The sequence below is a fragment of the Lissotriton vulgaris genome, chromosome 4_1, assembly GCF_964263255.1.
Source record: "Lissotriton vulgaris chromosome 4_1, aLisVul1.2, whole genome shotgun sequence".
In the NCBI taxonomy this organism is placed as follows: Eukaryota; Metazoa; Chordata; class Amphibia; order Caudata; family Salamandridae; genus Lissotriton; species Lissotriton vulgaris.
The window spans coordinates 1,917,790,157-1,917,811,377 of NC_141691.1; the positions used below are offsets into that span (position 1 = coordinate 1,917,790,157).

General features: G+C 45.9%; 1 protein-coding gene across 1 annotated transcript in view; it reads right to left on the bottom strand.

Annotated features, from left to right (window-relative positions):
* The window catches only part of ZFAT (zinc finger and AT-hook domain containing), a 933,238-nt gene that overhangs the window by 488,676 nt on the left and 423,341 nt on the right, over positions 1-21,221 (bottom strand). Inside the window, exon 6 of the mRNA XM_086966254.1 lies at positions 6,937-8,381. Within this exon, the coding sequence (XP_086822380.1) occupies positions 6,937-8,381 (1,445 nt within the window). The remainder of the gene's footprint in view (positions 1-6,936; positions 8,382-21,221) is intronic.

Below are 21,221 nucleotides of genomic sequence, written 5' to 3' on the forward strand. Positions count from 1 at the left end.
GTACTTGCTTTAAGTATTTACAAATTAGGGACTTTTTTTAAAAGGCAAAAAGATATTAGTAATTCCGAACCCGTCGGAAATATTGTCTGGAATATATACGTGCTCTGGCCGAGGTGCTATTGGTATGGTTAATCTGAAATTCCTTGCAATAGCCAATGATGATAGCTTACAGACTAAATTAAGCCAGGTTCTTAGGGCTGAAATAGTGGCTGAGGAAATACAGGAGTTTATGGGTGTATTAGATAAAGTGGTAACATTGGTTAATCTAAAGTTACAACAGCACCGGATAGTATATATGTTGTATTATACATCGGAGATTATATCCAAGTGGGCCTCTCGATCTTCCGATAAGTAATTCTGCCCGGAATGACAACTTTACGCTGCAGACCTTAGGCACATGTTTGTTGACTGCCCTGGCTAAACAGTTTTTGGAGTGGGGTCTCCAGTATTCTCAGTCCACTTCTCAACCAACATTTTCAGCTTACTGAAAAGGAAATATTTTTTGGGATCAAATGTGAAGTTGCTATCTATGTAAATCTGTTGGCTACCATCACTATTGTTCTTATTATCTTGAACTTTTCTTTTTTGTACAAATGTTATATTGCAATTTGTTCCACTCCCAAACCTTGTAAAGCACTCTGATACCTTTGGGTCTAGCCAGCGCTATATAACACCATTTAAATAAATAAATAAATAAATAAATTATAGCATGTGCTTGACTATGTGTCACCAGAGTCTTGATTGACAATGTTAGTCCAAATGTTAATGAGGTTTGGGTTTTACTCAGACAGGTGTACAAGACAGAACTTTCTCTCGCTAAAGCTAGAGGGCAACGCTCTTGTCTTAAATTTAATAGGATTTGGGCCGGTCTTCAATGGGAGTAACGATGCATAGTCACTTCATAATATTTGCTCTGTTATGGCTTTAGCTTAGATTTTAACGTTTTCTTTATTCTTATCATAAACATAAAAGTGGGAAATTGTTGCTGTTTTCTTTACATTTTAGTCTGAATTGTCCTCTTCTTGCACCTGGTTTATTTGTTGTTTTTTTTGTTTTGACTACAGTGTCAGTTACTGGTCGGAAGTATGAGATGATAACGTTTCTAATGTGTATGTGCAATATATGTCTTGCTTATGGTTAAAAAAAAATATTTTTTTTTAAAAAGGAAACATGAGGGGATAAAGTTACCCGGCTGGACAATGAGATATGGCTGTCGATCACAATCCTTAAGTTCCAAGCTTAGTTTAAAGAGCTTTGCGTGGGTCGTAGCTCTGATGGCCCCTGGCCAAGGACCAGAGTGAGTTAGCTTTTATAAAAAGTACCACCTCTGTCTTATCTGAGTTCAGCTTTAGGCAGTTGGGCTTCACCAGATGGGAACTTCTAGCATGAAGTTGATAAACTTCGCTTGGCTGCTGGGAGTGTGATCGGAGAAGATAAACTGAGTGGCGCCAGCGTACAAGATAATGTTGAAGCCATGGGTACGGACTATGATGGCAAGCAGGGCCCTGTAGCTATTGACAAGCATGGAGCTGAGATATGAGCCTTGAGGGGACACAATGTTGGCTTCAGCAATGCTCTCTTTCTGAGGATTGATGCCATGGACTGGGGATGAGAAGAACCAAGGGGGGTACTAGTCTCTGTCATAACTTGAGAGACAGCCAAAATAATAGTTCTGTCATAACTTGAGAGACAGCCAACAGTATTTCTAAGTGGAATGACTGCAGTAGGTTGCTATTGCAGAAGTGGATGGAGAAGATGTCAGCCACAATCACTAAGACAAAAAACATGGTTGAGGAGCTTGAGAGAAGGGTGGAATAAGGCCGAAACCCTGGCACACGTGCCGTGCAGCGATGTCACAACACACAACCCTCAAGAAATGTGCAATAACTGTAATGGTGGAAATGAAAAATGAGATAGAGGTGTTTGGCAATACAGCTAGGGTGTTCAGAATCTGAATGCAGGATTTCTCAACTTGAAACGATTTAGAGGACATTCCTTCTCCCATTTGTAATTAGTGAAGAGATCATGAAGACTATGTCATTTTCAAAAGAGCTCCTTAATGGGGACCAGGAGAAAGAAACCAGGTCACTGCATATTTGGACAGCTCACTGAAGAGGGAGATGCGCATGAGTATTGCGGTCCAAAGAAGGACTTGAACTTTATGTGTAATAAAATCTTGATTTTTTAGACCAAAGGCGGGTGACACATAGGGAAAGGCAAGACTGGCAATGTAATAAAAAAAACACATTTGTTTGAACGTTGTAGCCTTTGATAGTTCCCGGAGGCTAAAGAGTGCACTCTTGAGTCACTGAAGGCGATGAAGTTTATGTGTTCACTCAAGTGCAGTCTTCTCAAGAATATCTAGAGTCGAACAATAGTGACTTACACAATCTTGATAGTGTGAACTCCACGTCTTAAGCATGTTTTTAAAAATCCTCTGTTTTAAAAAATCCCCAATGAGGAAGATGTTGGATCTTGTCTGTTTTGGGATGCTAAAGAATGGATCTGCATTTCTCTGAATGTTTGTTTGTCCTAACTATCTTACCATCCCCTTCCAATGCCTTTCCCACACACACCTTTTTAGGTTTTGCCTGGCGAAAAGATGCGCTCTGCGCATCTTTTTCGCACAGGCGAAAACCTAATGAGAACTGTAGTGTGGTTTGGAACGGCCCCGTCATTTATTGGCTAGCTCCATAAATGGAGCCTAGCCATTGGACGATGGTCCTGTCCGTCAATGCCGGACCAGATTCGGGGGCGTTCCCGAGATTCTTTGGCTTTTGCCGACGTCACGCGACGTCAGCCAAAAGCCGGGAACGCCCCCGAATCTGGTCCGGCATTGAAGGCACCCGGAAGAAGTCCAGGTGAGTGCTTGCTTTAATTTTCTGCTGTTCCCACCCCCTCTCCTGCTCGCAGCGTCTCCGGACCCCGTTCCCGCCCCCCTCCCGCTGGTGACCGTGCTTTCCTCTACAATGCCCGTTCCCGCCCCCCTCCCGCTCTCCGTGTCTCCGGGCCCCCTTTCCCGCTCTACAATGCCCGTTCCCGCCCCCCGTGTCTCAGGCCCCCGTTCCCGCTCTACAATGCCCGTTAATCTGCTCTGCTGCATAATTTGTGCATAATTTAAATTTTTTTGCCTCATAATTCCATTGGCTTCCATGATCCTGCACTGTGCTGTCGACCCTCCGGAGAACCATTGTAAATGATGAATTGTGGTAGTTCCGCCGCCGCCCCCTCCTCCACGCAGCCGATTCTACCCCTTCCCGCCCCCTGCCGATTCTACCCCTTCCCGCCCCCTGCTTCCACCCTGTATTAAAACGTACTCCCTAGTGGGTGGTGCGGCTGGGGGTGGCTCTGTCGGGGGTGCCCGCCTTCCACTCCTCCTACGGCTCCTCCCCACTCCTTCCCCGCCCCCGGAGCCCGGACACAGACACAGCGCGGCGGCCGCACTCCACCCGTACCCGGCTCCTGGCCCCCTCACCCTACCGAAACGGTTCCAGCAGGTTTCCGGGGCCCAACACCCCCGTCCAGCAGGTAAGAACGGCACCCCGGGAGGGAGGCGGGGAAGCGGCAGAGTGGCCTACTGCCAGTGATACTCTGAGGCCCCTGACAGTTCATCTTATGTATTGTTGATGAGAGGAGGTCAGTAACAAGGGACTCTGAGCACCGGGATTGGCAGATCCATCTTCGGGTTGGCAGAGAGAGGGGAGGTGGAGGAAGGCCGCCGTTGCAGCCCGGCGGGAGGGGACCCAGAGCGCACAGGAAGGCCAGCGAGCTTAAAGGCTGTACAAACACGGCACCCCAGAGAGAAATATCTTTATGGCGTGTACAATTAATAAAGTGTGTACCCGTTCCCGCCCTCCTCCCCCTCCTTGCAAACTATAATGAGGTCCTTGCGAATCCCCCTGCTCGCCCCTACCTCCCCGTCCAACTAGCAGATGAGAATCTGTGGATTCATCCTTCACCGCTAATGTTTACTTTATGCTGATGATTAGGCAGCGGCTTCCCACTGGAGATGGAGTATATTAAGAAACACAAATTTCAAGCAGTAATTGTCCGTGCGAGCGCGCCGCATCTCATTACAGTCGGGGCTGCGAAATACCGCACGCGAGGGGGGTCGCTGACACCCAGTGCGACCCTGCTGAGCCGGGCACGATGGAAATGGCTGCCTGTGCTGTACTGGTCCAATTTGCTTGTTTTTGGAAATTTCGAAATCTTTGGGGATGCTGCATTAGTGTCAAGGAAGCTTTTGGGAAAAGGAAGATCCTATTTGAGTATGTACAAAAGATGGTTTGAAGCCACACTAGTTCAGTTGAAATTGTGAATATGTTGGTGTACCCAAAAATTACACATACCCAAAGGTTACACATAACTTTATCGAAGGGCATTCGCATTAAGGTATCTGCTGGAGTTGAGGAGAATAGGCCTATCTACTTTAGCAATTTTTTTATTTAACTGATAAAAATACAGGGGTCAATTCACAAAGATTTTGAAAAAGGTTGGAAATCTACACATCGTAAGTCTCCTCTTGTTATTTGCATGTATACCCCACTTGTTGAGTTGCATAGCCCCCCAGCACCCCTCCCAGCATGGTAGTTATTCAAACCCTTTCCTGCCGTGGAAACATTAACTTTATGATCACATTTAAATGCGTTTTTATAGTGGAAAGACTCATACAAAGTGTTTGTGTACACAAACTACGTTGTGATTTTGAGGCCTTTACGAGTCGTCGGTAACAGTGGGCAGGCCAGAGAAGACTTGGGTAAGGGGCCTGGCTCTAGCAGCCAAAACGAGCTAAGCCATCACCCTCGCTCCATCTCGCTCTCTGCCTCGGCTTTCTCTTCCTTGCTCTTTCCATCCTTCGCTCTCTATGTCAGTTTCTCCCTCCTCGGTCCGTTTCTCTCTCTTTTCACCCCTCCTTCGTTTTCTACCTCCTCGGTCTCTCCTTTTGTCTCTTTCTCTTCCTTGCTCTTTCCATCCTTCGCTCTCTATGTCACTTTCTCTCTCCGCCCCCTCGTTATCTCCCTCTTCTCTGTCTCTCTTTTTGTCTCTTTCTCTTCCTTGCTCTTTCCATCCTTCGCTCTCTGTCAGTTTCTCTCTCCTTAGTCTGCTACTCTCTCTTTTCGCCCCCCTCGTTATCTCCCTCCTCCTCTGTCTCTCTTTTTGTCTCTTTCTCTTCCTTGCTCTTTCCATCCTTCGCTATCTGTCAGTTTCTCTCTCCTTAGTCTGCTACTCTCTCTTTTCGCCCCCTCGTTTTCTCCCTCCTCCTCTGTCTCTCTTTTTGTCTCTTTCTCTTCCGCACTCTCTCTCTCTCTCTTTGGCTCTAGAATGCTTCGCTGAGGCTCCTTTGCTCTGCCTTTCGCCCTCTCTTCTTAGTTTCTCCACCCAGCAGTAGCACCTGCTTCTCGGCTCTGCTTGCTTTTGGCTCGAGACTGCCAGAGGACCTCGAGCCGAACCAGAACAGGGCATCTGGGTCGAACCTTCTAGCCCACCTCTAGTTTTTGCATGTTCACCCCACCCACCCATCTCCCCTCAACCCCTCTCCCCTCCCCTGCTGCAGCCCCTCTCAGGTGACTGTTCTGCCACTAACCCAGTTTCATATTCGGTTACAAGGGGTCAATTCAATGCCATTTATTTATGTTAAAAAAACCATAAATAAAAATAATGTCAAGAGCAATGCCAATCGCTCTAACGTTAACAAAGGCAAAACCATTGCATTGTAAATGCTTGTTCTTTAATGATCTCATTGGGATGTGGACAATAGTGGGCTCCTCCTTTCATACACTGTTAAAATTGATATTATATATTTGAGTGTTGGTTCTTTGAGCTTGAACCATTATGTGTGACTTTTTGTCAATGGATTTCTTGGAGCCCGTGTCATTATAGTCACTGCTGTACTGCTCAATAAAACATAGTTTACACGATAAACGTTCTATTTTCAGTTGCTTTATATATAGCAACCCTATTAAGCTGTGTAGCAATTAATTTCCTAGCTACACATCCTTGTTTAAACAAACACAGCAGTAAGCTAGAAGCGTCTAATTTGTAAAATACAACTAACTTAGGGCCAGATGTAGGTAGGCTTTTACCGGTCGGTAACGGCCGAAATCGGCCGTTACCGACTGGTAAAAGCCTTTTCCTATGTAGGAGGCTATTTTACAGATTCGGTAAATAACGAATCGGTATTTACTGATTCGGTATTTACCGAATCATCATTTACCGATTCGGTATTTGCCGAATCGGTAAATGAGATGTAGGAAGCACTGTAAACAGTGCTTCTGGGCTTTAAGAATTCGTTATTTACCACCAACTATTAGTTGGTGGTAAATAACGAATTCCTATGTAAATGCACAAATGTGCATTTACACCTGTGCCATGTGACAGACATACATGCCCTTAGGGCATGTATGTATGCCACATGTGCATACCAGCACTAATCAGAGGTGCAACAGGGTGTCAAAGTGACACCCTGCCACCCTTGACTTTTTCCCAATTTTACCGAATCGGTAATTACCGATTCGGTAATTGACATTCATTCCTATGGGCCTCCAGGCCCATAGGAATCAATGGCAAATACCGAATCGGTAAATACCGAATCTTACCGATTCAGTATTTTTTACCGATTAATTACCTACATAGGATTTAACGATTCTAAAATACCGAATCAGTAAAATTCGGTATTTTAGAATCGGTAAAACCTATTTACCTACATCTAGCCCTTAATCACCAAATACTTTGGCTCTTTGAACTTTGAGGATTAGTTCTGAAAAAGGCTACCTCCAATATATGAAAGTAGAATGGAGGAAGGTGGAGATCTCATACGGGAGTCGACTAAATTGCATTTCTGAAAACCACTCAAGAGTATTGGTCAGAAGTAAGTGGATGATAATATCACTTTTATAAACATCGATAAACCATAAATGATAATGTGTCAAACCTTACCACAATATGCACACTCATGGTCCCCATAAACTTTCCTGAGCCTCTCAAACAGGTCCATATTCATTTCCCTCTTAAGCAAACCATCCACAATTTGCATAAATGCGGCACTTTCATGCTGATTTTCCCTAGTAATGTTATGAGATGGCAGTTGTGCACTGGGAGAGACAGTATCATCAACTGTGCTAGCAGTGTCCCCGTGTTCTATAGACTTTTGGAGTGGCGCTGCATTTGCTTCTTCTTCTTTCAGAGGAGAGGTTCCTTTAAACAGCCCAATGATGGAAAGGTCATCACTGAGTTTTAAGTCTTGTATACCATCCATGGTTTGAGCTACAGACGGCTGAAATATTCCTTGAAATTTGACAGTGAGTGAAACATTAGAAGAGAATTTTTGTTCAGCTGAGTATTTTTGGTCCTCGGGATCATCGGAAATAGAGGCGACCAGATTTATTGAAGACACTTGTGAGGAATTGTTTAGTTTATCAGACTCTGTGGGTAGTAGTTTTATTGCACCTTCATTTTCTGTCTCAGTAGTTGGAGACTTTACTGAACAAATGACTTCTATTTCTGAAAGACTGTTGTGATAATTATGCATTCCGCTGACGAGGTCTTCTTCTGGCGGCAATTCTTCTAAAACGAGAGGGACATTAGAATTCAATATAGCCAACTCAGCTGTCGTCTGTGACCCCACCTCTTTAAGTGCTTCCTGCTGGACATCTCCACCAGGTTCCAGAAGGCAGAAACTGTGGTTTATAGAGTTGGTGAACACAGTTGATTCTTCAAAAGTACTATGGCTTTCTCTTATGTGAGTCCTCAGTCTTACTGAACTGACAAACTTCTTCAAGCACACAGAGCAAACATATACAAACGGGTGTTTTCGAACATGCAAATCAAGAGCTTGGAATTTTGTAGCTCCATAGCCGCAGAGTTCGCATGCAAAGGGTCTTACATCCCCGTGAACCAGCATGTGACGGTCACGGTCCAGCTCATTTTTGAACTTGCGCTCGCAGATATTGCAGTCATACAAGAGTTGCCTTTTGCCTTCCCTTGTCATCAAGCAGAGTGCATCATAGGCATCCTTCACTTTTTGGTCCTGCAAGTCATGTGATTCTTTGATATGCCTGATCAGGTTTTTCACATCTGAATACTTCTTATTACAGAAGCGACAGTGTTGTTTAATTTTCTTGTGGACCCGCTCCACGTGCACCTTGAGGTGGCCTTTACTCAGACATGTGAAGGAGCAATAGTCGCAGCCAAACTTTTCCCCTGTGTGTTTCCGCATGTGAACATTGAGGTTGGCTTTGATGGCACTGGCATAGGTGCAATGTGGACACTTGAAGGGCTTCTCATTTGTATGAATTCTCAAATGTGCCTCGAGGGAGTGTTTAAACTTGAAAACCTTATTGCATGATTCGCATGTGAAGATCTTTAACTGAGTAGAAGCCGACCTAAAAAACAAAAACAAATGCGATGGGCTTAATAGGGCATGTCAGAAAAAAGGTTTTAATAGGGCACATCACAAAGAGGCTGGCACATGCATGACTCTAAACTAGAACTTAAGAACACACGTCAGAAAGAACAAGTCGCTTGGTGTTTAAAAGGTGATAGTTACTTAAGACATGCCTCTCTGTGTGCTTGGAATCATATTCAATTATTCAACCTTTAAACTCAAAGTACACAAACAAAGACGAACATATTGGTGAAGATGGCAATTTGTGGATATCAAAAGAGTGGTATGAAGAGGCTATTATTCATATATCACACACCAATGCAAAGTCATTTACCAACTGATCTATGGGGGAGGACATCAGTCACTACCAAAACAACGCAACATATGTTCATCAAATATCAGTCAAAATTCCATACATCCTATGAACACCTTATAACTTTTCTGTTTTTCTAACTAAAATCAAAGTAAATGTAAACATTTGGCAACGCCCACATGTGTGACCTTTTTAGGGAACAGTGTATCTCCTAGGAATCTCCTACCTTTAAACTTTCACAAAGACGTGCTTGAATGTGTGACACACACACACACACACACACACAGGCAATACCTTCACCCTCTCACACTTTGATACATACTTACTCGCTCTTCATCACGGTTGCAGCTCAGTGCTTTTCTTAACTCATTGTGCTTTACTCACACCACAGACATAAGGCAGGCAATACAATAGAAATAGAAAAGATGCATTAAGGCAACACTTGTACAACCACAAAGCCCTGAATGCAGTAGCCATCTTGCAGTGAAGAAAGTGTCCTTCATCAGAGATTAAAGAGAACAAAAGGGATAACACGTTTAACAGGGCTGAGAATCAAAACAACATTAAACGAAAACAAATAAGAGTAGTGAAAGGGGAATGTGATTGTTTATTAGAACAAAGAGAGGGTGAAAGCAATCATGAGTGATCGCCCCTGAGATGCAGTTATGCTGTAGCAGGCTACCTACTATGAGCAAGGGGAAGTGGTGAAAGCAGTGACTTGGTTTATTGTGTTAAATGAGGGCAAAGAGGTATCCTAAAGAGACACTGCTTTGTCTCTGAGAAGCACAGGTAAACTGGGAAAAAATGTCGTCACCCAGCATGACTGGCATTGTATTTAACAAATGGCGGTCCTGAAAGACTGATCCAAAATTAGACACTGCCTACATAGGCAATGACTTAAAATGGCTGGCCTACTTCCCACTGTATATATGCTATCATGTGAGCTAAGCCAAGTGACCAATGGAAAAAAACTGCTGTCCTGAAGCCACTTTCTGTATGTATTTTTTTTATTGTTTTTTCCTAAATGAACAGAGACCAAAGCAGTGCAAACCATAGTCAGTTTCGAAGCACTCAAAACTATGCATAACAATTTAGGATTTGTTTCTACTACATATCTCCAAGAGAGTTACATAGTAGGCAGTGTACGTGAGATACACAATGCTTATTCTATAAGTTTAACAATGCCACACAGGCATGGAAAAAACATTAACTGTAAAGCGTAAAGTAGGCGGAATAGAGCGATTAAACAATGTTATGTAGCAACAACACTTACAGAAGATCACAGCTTATACAGCGTTACAGAAGGTCACCAAAAGGCATGTGGTACAGCATTTCATATCCCAAGTCTGGGCAGCAGATGATACCTAGGGGTAGCCACCACCAGAGCAGGGTGATGAATAGTTGTGGTCGCAGTCTATCTAAAGAAGGTGCTGTGTACATCTACAGGTGGAGTAATGTGTCTGCATGGTACGTGTTAGACATGTGCTTGCATTGCCTATGATTTATGTTGTGGCTAAGGCTGGAGAGTGTCTTCCCTAGAAATAGTTCAAACATTCAATCAGGAGTACAATAGACCAGATCAGGGAATCTTCCTGTGTGTTTGAATTCTTTGGTATGTCAAATGTCCCCAGTGTGAATGTCTCCCAAGTGTTTAGAGAGTGTTGGGACCTGCTCTAGCTGCAACGTTAGTGTAGACCAGTCCAGGGATAGAGACAGGCAAGACCACAACATATGCATCATATTCACTTCAATAGAACAGCAGCAGGGACAATAGGCGTCAACTTCTGGGAAAAACCCATTCATTTTGGCGGGAGAGAGGCAGGTCCGATGCAAGAATGAGAATTATATGAACTTGGCGTTCATTAAGACTACAGAGTGGTAGGCCAATGCTTTTTCTCACTCTTTATCATGGTACAACCTGTCCACTTCTCTCCCCCATTTGCCTTGTGGAGTAGTTAAAGGAGCATGCATTAAATAAGTCTGCAATGGTTTCCATAGTATGGAGATTTATATGACAGAATGTGTTTGTGGTTTCAGGGAATCTGTGTTCTAGAGAGTGCTCAATAAATGTGTAAACGTTGTGAAAGACAAAAATGTACCCTGGATTGTTCAATGTGGTCCCCGATAGCCACTTTCTGTATGTAAGGTTGCTGCAGTACGATGCCTTATTTATTGACTTTGTATGAGATTGACAATGCAGCTCAAGATGTCTCTATGCCAGACCTCAAAATGCAGCTGTAAACTAATGTGGGAGAAAATTCACCATAATTATTGGTATCTGAAGCTTGTCTAAAGGAAAACGGCAAAACAAGAATATTAGAGAAATCTGTACTGGTCTATGGAAGTCCAAAGAATTGATATTATCTAACATGACAAAGGACAAACATTTACCCACAAAGTGGAATCTAGAGAACTTATGTCCCCATGCTATGACAACCAAAAGCCTTGAGTTATCTTAGCAGAGAATTCTGGAGAGCACTAAAGCTGAATGGCTTGGTTAGATAATAGGGACTAGGCAAACGCTGCGCCCCCTGAGTAGTGGATGTCCCCCTGGGCACTGCATGAAGCCCTCTATGGGGTTGAGACATTGAAATAAATCACGTACGCATGAATTTCTTGATTTTGAAGGTATCCATCACAAAGCAGCTTGAGAAACAATCATCATTCCCAATGTTATGTTATGTTAACTGGTGTTTTGTAGAGCGCTCAGCTACTCAAGCAGAGTGTCCCGGCGCTATCAGACCGAGCAAGGCACGGAAAGGGAGTATCTGACAATTATTGGCAGAACAGCCACGTCTTGAGCTCTTTTCTAAATGACAGCAGATTCTCCATCTCCCTCAAAGACAATGGCAGTGCATTCCAGGCTCGGGCGCAAGATGTTTAAAGGAGCAACCCCCGATCCGGGCACGCCTAATTGCCGGGATCGTGGCCAGTGACAATGATGCTGAGCGTAAGGCTCTGGTCGGATAGTGGAAGCCAATCCTATTTCTAAGATAACGGGCGCCGGTGCCGTGAAGGGCCTTAAACGCGATTGTAAGCGCCTTAAACGCGATGCTTTTCCGTATCGGCAGCCAGTGGAGAGATTTCAGAAGTCCTGTGGCGTGAGATCTCCGGCTGAGGCCAAAAATTGCTCGCGCCGCAGAATTCTGCACCACCTGCAAGCGCGACAGGAGGTACTCAGGAAGGCCCAGATAAAGCACATTAGCATAGTCCAGCTTTGAGACTATCAGGGCTTGAACCGTGATCTTCCTATGAGCGATGGATAGGAATGGGAGGAATTTTCCTAACATTTTTAGCATACCAAAACATTGTCCAACCAGGCCCAGAATCTGTGGTTTCAAAGTGAGGCAGTTATCAATCTTCACTCCCAGATTCTTAGCCACCATGGTATCAGCGGAAGGTGGAAACATATCCGCTGGCCACCAGGACTTCCAGCAGGGGTCCGGAGGGCAACCAAAGAAAAGAACCTCCGATTTGTCTGAGTTGCATTTCAGCTGGTTTAGTTGGAACCATGCAAAGACAGCGCCCAGACAGTTCTTAATACGCTCTCCATCGAAGTCTGTGTGCTTTCCACAGGTAAAAAGAAGCTGAGTGTCGTCGGTGTATGAGACAATCTGGGCTCCGTAAGACTCATCCAGTGCCGCCAGAGGGGACATATAGATATTAAAGAGAGTGGAGCTCAGGATAGACCCCTGCGGAACACCCACCTCCAAAGGCGGCACCACAGCTGAGTATGGGGTGCCCAGATCGTCTGTTGGCAGTCAGAGAGAAAGGACTTGAACCATCTGAACACCGTTCCCCCTACACTGATCTCCAAGAGTCTTGCAAGGAGGCGGTCATGGGGAACGGTGTCAAACGCCGCCGATAAATCCAACACCAGCAATGCTTTACGTCCGTTGACCTGGACCTCTTTGATGGGCTCCGACACCTCTAGCAGTGCCGTTTCGGTGCTCATATTCGCCCAAAAACCGGACTGGGTGTGATGGAGAACCCAATGCGCTTCCACAAAGTCAGGAAGAATGGACTGCACGTGCTTTTCCGCATTCTTAGCCAGGACCGGGAGCAGAGATATAGGCCGATAATTGGCATGAATGCTCGGGTCTAGGGAGGGCTTTTTTAAGAGAGGAAGAACCAAAGCCTGTTTCCAGGCCGGCGGCACTACCCCTATCTCAAAAGAGAATGATGGGGTTGTAAGTATGTGCAATTTTGGCTAAAAACTAACCGCCTGATTCATCATGCTCCCGTTTTGCGAGGCCCTAATAGCGATTCATAGCGAATCGCTATTAAGGACTCGCAAAACGGGATTCATGTAGGAATATGCAAAAAAAATGCGATTCCTTACAATTCTTTATTTGCGATTAGCTAATTGCTAATCGCAAATAAGGAATAACTCCCCATTCATTCCTATGGGCCAAAAGGCCCATAGGAATGAATGGGGAGTATTCCTTATTTGCGATTAGCAATTTGCTAATCGCAAATAAGATAGCGATTTGAAGGGTGCCAGGGGTGTCCACAGGACACCCTGTAGCACCCCTCAAATGAAATTTTACACAGGTGTTGCACACACACATGTCCAAAGGACATGTGTGTGTGTAACATGCAACTCAGAAAAATGCAATTAAATGCATTTTTCTGAGTTTTCGCAATTTACCACGAGGTCTGACCTTGCGGTAAATTGCGCCTAGAAACTGCGAATTCGCAAAAAAAAATAGGATGATGAATTGCATTTAAGGAATCTCAAATAGAGATTCCTTAAATGTAATTCCTCGCAAAATTGCGAGATCGCAATTAGCGATTTTTACATTTGGGATGCTGAATCCCAAATGCAAAAATCGCTCTCGCAAAGGGCCAGATTCTCAGAATCTGGCCCTTTGCGAGCGCAAAAAAGCTTGATGAATCAGGCGGTAAGTGGGACAGCGGTAAAGTGGGGAACCCGATTTCATTTTTGATAAGGATTCCAACGAGGCTTTAAGCCCAATGGGATAAAATTGGACAGTGTAGGTTGTCCGAGAAAGGAGTCTTGGATTGGGGGTTACCACTGGTGCTGCAGGTGGAAAAGTTACCTGGATGCTTTTGATTTTATTAGCAAAGAAGCTCGCCATTTGAATGACCCACGGTTCAGAAAAAGAGCTCTTAGGTGTAATAGAGGCCGGCGATGTAAATTCCTTCACAATCAAGAAGATTTTCTTGCTAGTATTAGAGGCCTCATCAATCCACTTAGCAAAGTAGGATTTCTTTTCCACATAGATTTCCCTATGATAGGCCTTAATGCAACGCCTATAGGCCTCCTTCAGTGGTTCAGTGTAGTTCACACATACAGACAGGTATGGCTTTTGGTTACTATTATGTGTGCAGTGTCACACGTGGTGATTTTCAGTTTCATAGTACAGTGGTGGAGGTCATGCTCAGTAGGCACTCGTTATGACAAACTTGTAAATAATGAAAATTGTTATATGGTGGAAAGTGGGGTTCCCACATTGACGGCTCTGATTATTATTGTTGTATCTGTTTAGAGCATCCCCTGACGAAGGTATTGTCATACCGAAATGCATTGGGAGCTACTGACAAGATGTATGTACATGGAGTAATGTACCAAGATTGAAGCATCAATCTCAAGACAAGAAAAACGTTGATTAAACAAAAAATGTTTAGCATCCGACTGGTTGCATGTTATTGTTTGGTACTTTCAAAAATGTTTGATTCAATTTTTGTTTGAAAATATTGTTGTAATTGTTAAAATTACCGATAAGTGTGGTTGATCAAATACCCTACGGGGACGTGTGCATAGTGCATCGTTTACAAGCAGTTCTCTGTTTGAATCAGTGTAGTTCACACGCCACGCTCTTTCGGCCTTCGTACAAATCCTGCGGCTGGTATTGAGCGCTGGCGTAAACGAGGGTGCCGAGGCACGAGAGGAGTTCTTAGACCCCAACTGAGGGGGTACTAACTCCCTTAGACACTGCGTGAGCCACAGTTGAAAAAGCTCCAGATCCTCCTCCAAGTTGCCCGTAAGTGAACAAGGGTATACCGTCATGTACTGTGCGACCATATCCGCTGACACCCGATGAAAAGCACGAGGTATCTGGGATTGGTGGCCAGGCCCTCTAATGGTGGAGCTAGACTTATGCAGAATGTCAAAATTCACCAACATATGATATGGTCAGACCTTAGCACTGGTTTGGGTATGGCGACTACAATGGGCTTCATAAAAATCTGGTCCATCGTGTGCCCTTTGTTGTGGGTAGGGGATGGCAGATACGGCATCAAGCCCAGAGGTTTAGTGGTATCTAGAAGCTTGATGGTATCTGCCGCATCTGCCAAATCCACATGGATGTTAAAATCGCCTAAAAGTAGGTAGTGTTTAAACTTCACACTCATCGATAAAATCACAGAATCTAGCTCCTCATGAAATAACCCCCGGTCGGGCCCGGGGGTCTGTAGACCAGCAATCCAGCTCAAGATTGGGCCGGTGAGAGTGTCAGACAAAAGCCCAGCGCCTCTGCCCCGTGAATATCTTCCGTTGGAACAATGGAACACTCGAAGCGTCTGTCTATCACCAGTGCCACTCCACCACCCTTGCCAGTTCTCCGATCTTTCCTAAGCATGAAATAATTTGGGGGAAGAGCATTGGCAATATCCGGACCGGACGACTCGCTGAGCCAAGTCTCCGTCAGGAAAAGGCACGTGGGTTTGCACTCTGATAATAGATTAAACAAATCCAACTCGTGTTTACTCATAGACCGCGGGTTCAGAAGAGCACAGGTGATGTTGCTCTCAGAAGATCCCGAACCCGGTGTCGAAACACAGTGGATGCCCCACTCCGGGGGGGCCCTCTCCGGAGGGGCCCTCCTAAATAGGCCCTTATTCAAAGTCCACCCACAACAGGGACAGCAAAAATTGCCCTTAAAGCAGTGGTCCAGGACTGAACAACCGCCATTGCAGTGTCCTTTTAAACTCAGGAGATGAGCAGAAGAGTACCTGAAAATTTTCCCTGGAGACTGAGGCAAGGAGCCGCCCACCCTTCCGCCACCGGCCGCCTCCGGGACGCTGATGGGCGCAGACGGGCTTTCCTTAGGCGCTCCTTCGGTGCGGGGTAGGCGCCTCTGCTGCTCGCGTCCGCTGCGCGGAGCCAGCCCCATCTAGATTTATAGTGCACGCCCGAGATGCAGCAAGCCTAGACCGCCGACTAGCAAGCCTGCCTCTCTCAAGATGGCCGCCAAACTAGTGCGCAGCCTCCCAGTCCCACAATGCCCCTCAGCTCCTAATCAGCTGAGAGGGGGCAATGCAGCAAAGTGCGGCAAAGGGTGACAAGAAAGAGCGGCGCGACAATCAAAGTGTCAGGTAGGCGATCAAATGTCACAAGTAAAGGATTTACAAGACACCAGTTACAATTTTGAAAATCAGCATAGAAGAGGATCTCCCGTCTTCCGCCTCAGGAGAGATAAAGAGAAAAGCAGAAAGCAGTGCAGGGTTAAAAAACAAAAGAAGGGCAGAGAAACAGTGCAATTTAAAAACAGGGAGACGAAGATGGTAGTGCAATGTCAAATATTAAAAACTCGGTTCCTGCAGCTTGCTCCTCCTGGCTTCCGCCTCAGGAGTAGCACTGTGAAAGCGGATCTGACCAGAGCCCAGTAGGGATACTAGATTTATAGTGCCCGCCCGAGATGCAGTAAGCCTAGTCCACCGACTAGCAAGCCTGCCTCTCCCAAGATGGCCGCCAAACTAGTGCGCAGCCTCCCAGTCCCACAATGCCCCTCAGCTCCCAATGCATTTCGGTCCATGACAGACCTTCATCAGGGGATACATTCTGAAAGAAATGTAAACAATAATGAGGAGCCATACCAGGCGAATCATCATAGGATGAATAAGTGTGTGAAAACCCAAACCAAAATGTACAAGAGTATCAAAGGATATAGAGTAGAATTAATAGTCGTGTATGGAATTAAGTGATAAAGAGGGTTAAAAAAGTTGTGTTTAAAATGAGTGATTAAGAGGGATAGCAGATATAAAAAGGTTAAACCGCAAGGAATACAAAGAAAACAACAATAAGATGAAAGTGATCCAAAGTATATCGGTAACAGAGTCCATGCAATTAATAGTGCATACGTGAATAGGTGAACCCGCGTATACAAGTGTGGCTCAAGACGTGTGTATGTTTCAAAGTGCTGATATAAGATAACAGTGTTAACGAGAGCAAAGGTTACCAAACGTGTGATCTTGAGTCGGCTATGTGGCGTCTCGTGGTGAAAAGCATAAGAAATCATAAGTATTTCTCATCGGCTAGTGTTATCTAAATAGCGGCGATGACTGATGGGAGTGTGAGACAGAAGTCTAACGCGCATTCTTCTCCGCATAGCAGGCATCGTAGAACAGGTAAGAATTGGTCTGAATGATAGTTAATTCCAAAATTTGCACTATGCCCTCACAACACTTCATCGCCAGTAGAGTATTTTTCACGGTGATCTGGGTGTCTGCTGTGGATTGGCTTGCCATATCGATGTAGTAGGAGCAAAATGAGAGGCAATCCGCCAAACACAGAGTGCACGAAGTTTGGAAATATTCCTAGGACTGCTTCAAAAGGTGCTAACAGTCCCGGAAAAATCGTCTTAAATACATGTACAATACCACTCGTATCAGACATGTTTAAGATAAGACCTAACATTTCTGAGAAATGTACAGGGCAATTTGTCGTTCATAGGGTGTGTATCTCCACAGAAGTCCTTGCGACTTGCAGATTATATGTCTCTTTGGCCGAGGTCAATGGCACAGTTTTCTGTAAAAGAATGGTTTTCATTCTGCTTAAGGTATCAATTCGTATAGAAGAGTTGTTCAGTGAAGGCCATAACAGCGACTCCCGGTCTGTCTTGGTTTTTGGAAACAACTTGCATACAGCAAGTGACCCTGGCTGACACAAGATAGGCTAAACCTGACAACATGATACAGCAACTGTGATCATTCAACATAATGTAACTTCCATTAGAAAGTTGCCTAAAATTGGATCAATTACTGCAGCTGGTGAACCTTGCAGGTGGCAGGATAAGTTGTTAGAGGAACCATCGCAGGCCCGTGTAAATTAATACCCTGACAAAGGAGCGAACCACTTGGTGCGTTTTCACAACTATTATCACTAAGAAAAACTTCTCTACCCCCACTCCAACATTTGTGTGTGTATGGTAATTCCCAGGATGTCTTGATGTATTCTCTACCCAACCTTTCATATGTGACTGCTGGTATATGTTTTAAGCAATACTAAAAATGGAAAACAGGCAGAGTGATTGTTCTGTGTATTATCCATTCAATGGCTGGCTTTTCAGCGACTGTAAATGGCAATCTTTCCAGTTTTTTAATGCTCAGCACTGTAGAGTCTGCTCCCCTCTGTGCCAATTTGATCTGTTTATCAGTAAGATTGAATTCTGAAAACAGTGACGTGGTTTTGATTGAACGCCAAGGCACATAGCCTGAACGAAGGTTTTGCAACGTCCAGCCTAATAGCATGATAGAACGTAATTGCGACTGACCATGCTGCAACATGACCAAGTCCTGTTTCATTATGTCTATGGCAGAGGATACTATGCTGTCCAAAGAATATATCCTGGACAACAGAGTCGTTAACCCATTGTCAACTAAAGAGAGAGATTTCTCTAAATTGATACAATCAATTTCTCGTATTCATTCTGCAGTCTCTTCTTGCGTAATCTTCCATGCTTCATTAAACAGAGCACAGATACCAGCATATATGAAACGTTTATGACGCGGTTTAGTAGGTCCTTATAAGAAGTCCCTCAGATCAGCGCCATCTTTAAGTAAAGATAAGTTTTGTTTTACTTCTTTTAGTGTAGATTTGTGTAACAATTCAAGGTCCAGTTTCCCTACACTGTATGTTGTTACTATTCCTGGATGCTGTCTCTGAACATATCTTGGATCTGGCCTAGTGAATGTGAACCCTTGTGTTTTATTCAGGACTCTATCTTGACAGGTGTTTGTGTCTGTGGGCCAGATTAACAATTTTTTCCAATCTGGATTTGTTCTGTTGTGAAGCAAAATAGTATGTAAGTCAACCTCCCCCTCTGAAGTGTTATTACTATCAGGTGTAGGTGTAGGTATGGACGGTTTGTTTATCTCTTTGATCTTGGCTAACCCAAGACAAGATGTATGTTGGACAGTGTCATTTAAAAATATTATTTGCTCTGGGATGATGCAGGCTCTAAATAAGGCTTCCAATCAATCAATCAATCAATCAATCACTGCATTTCTAAAGTGCGCTACATACCCGTGAGGGTCTCAAGGCGCTGGGAGGGGGCGCTACTGATCGAAGAGCCAGGTCTCGAGAAGTCTTCTGAAGGCCAGCAGGTCCTGAGTCTGTCGTAGGCTGGTAGGGAGAGCGTTCCAGGTCTTGGCGGCGAGGTAGGAGAAGAATCTGCCGCCTGAGATGGTTTTTCGAATACGAGTGACAGTGGCGAGGGCGAGGTTGGCTGAGCGGAGGCTTCGGGTGGGGATGTGGAAGCTGAGTCGGTTGTTGAGGTATGTAGGTCCGGTGTTGTGTAGTGCTTTGTGTGCGTGGATGAGGAGTTTGAAGGTGATCCTCTTGTTGACGGGGAGCCAGTGCAGGCCTCTCAGGTGGGGTGTGATGTGGCTGCGTCGGGGGACGTCGAGGATCAAAGGTCCCGAGGCGTTCTGGATTTGTTGTAGTCATCTCAGGAGCTTGGTTGTTGTTCCTGAGTAGAGAGCGTTCCCGTAGTCGAATCTGCTGGTGATGAGGGCCTAGGTGACAGTTTTTCTCGTGTCGGAGGGATCCACTTGAAGATACTGCGGTGCATTCAGAGGTTGTTGAAGCAGGACGCAGAGACGGCATTGACTTGCCTGGTCATGGAGAGGGTGGAGTCGAGGATGACCCCCTAGGATGCGTGCGTGGTCTGTGGGTTCCGGGGCTGTGCCTAGCGATGTGGGCCACCAAGAGTCGTCCCAGGCTGATGGGGTGGGTCCGAGAATGAGGACCTCCATCTTGTCTGAATTCAGCTTCAGTCTGCTGTCCTTCATCCAGTCGGTTACGGCCTTCATTACTCTGTGGAGGTTGGCTTTGGCGGTGTGGGGGTCTTCGGTGAGGGATATGATCAGATGGGTGTCATCGGCGTAGGAGATGATGTTGAGGTTATGTTGTCGTGCGATGTGGGAGAGCGGTGCCATGTAGATATTGAACAGCGTCAGGCTGAGAGAGGATCCCTGTGGGACGCCGCAGATGATCTCGGTGGTTTTCGAGCTGAAGGGTGGTAGGCGGACGCTCTGGGTTCTGCCGGAGAGGAAGGAAGTGGTCCAGGCTAGGGCCTTCTCTTGGATTCCGGCGTCATGGAGGCATGCTGATAGGGTGCAGTAGCAGACTGTGTCAAAGGCAGCTGATAGGTCAAGGAGGATGAGGGCGGCTGTTTCTCCTTTGTCCATCAGGATACTGATGTCGTCGGTGGCGGCGATGAGGGCGGTCTCAGTGCTGTGGTTGCTGCGAAAACCGGATTGGGAGGGGTCCAGGATGTTGTTGTCTTCGAGGTAGCGGGTTAGCTGTTTGTTGACAATCTTCTCTGTCACTTTTGCCGGGAACGGGAGCAGGGAGAAGGGCCGGAAGTTCTTGAGGTCCTTGGGGTCCGTCTTGGGCTTCTTCAGAAGGGCGTTGATCTTGGCGTGCTTCCAGCTTTCCGGGAAGGTTGCTGTCTCGAAGGAACTGTTGATTGTTTTCCGGAGGTGGGGCGCGATGGTTGTGCTGGCTTTGTTGAAGACGTGGTGAGGGCAGGGGTCGGATGGGGATCCGGAGTGGATGGAGTTCATGGTTTTGATGGTGTCTTCGTCGCTGACGTTGGACCAGTCGGTCAGGCGGCTGTTGTGGGTAGTGGTCGCGGGGGTGGTGGACTCGGTGGTGGGTGCGGAGGTCTCGGAGTTGAAGCTGTTGTGGATGTTGGTGATCTTGCGGTGAAAGAAGGTGGCCAGGGAGTCGCACAGGTCTTGTGATGCTGGGATGTCATTGGTGTTGGAGCTGGGGTTGAAGAGTTCTTTCACGATGCTGAAGAGCTCTTTGGTGTTGTGTGCGTTGTTGTCTAGGCGGTCTTTGAAGGCGGTCCTCTTGGCGGTCCTGATGAGTTGGTGGTGTCTGCGGGTGGCGCTCTTGTGGGCTGTGTGGCTGTCTGGTGTTCAGTCGTGGAGCCATTTCTTCTCCAGCTTCCGACAGGTGCGCTTGGAGATCTGGAGGTCTTCGGTGAACCAGGCGGCTTTCTTGTTGGTGTGGTTGGTTGTGGAGGTCTTGAGAGGGGCGAGGGTGTTGGCGCAGTCGTTGATCCACTGTTTGAGGTTGGTCCCGGCGGTGCCGGGGTCGGTGGGGTCGTCGGGTGGTCTCAGGGCGAGGGTGGTACTCAGTTGGTCCTTGGTGACCTTGACCCAGCAGCGGCATGGCAGCTCTTGGGTGCGGTGGTGTGTTTCCTGAAGGTGAAGTGGACGCATCTGTGGCCGGTCCAGTGGGGTTCGGTGGTGTGGTTGAAGGAGACG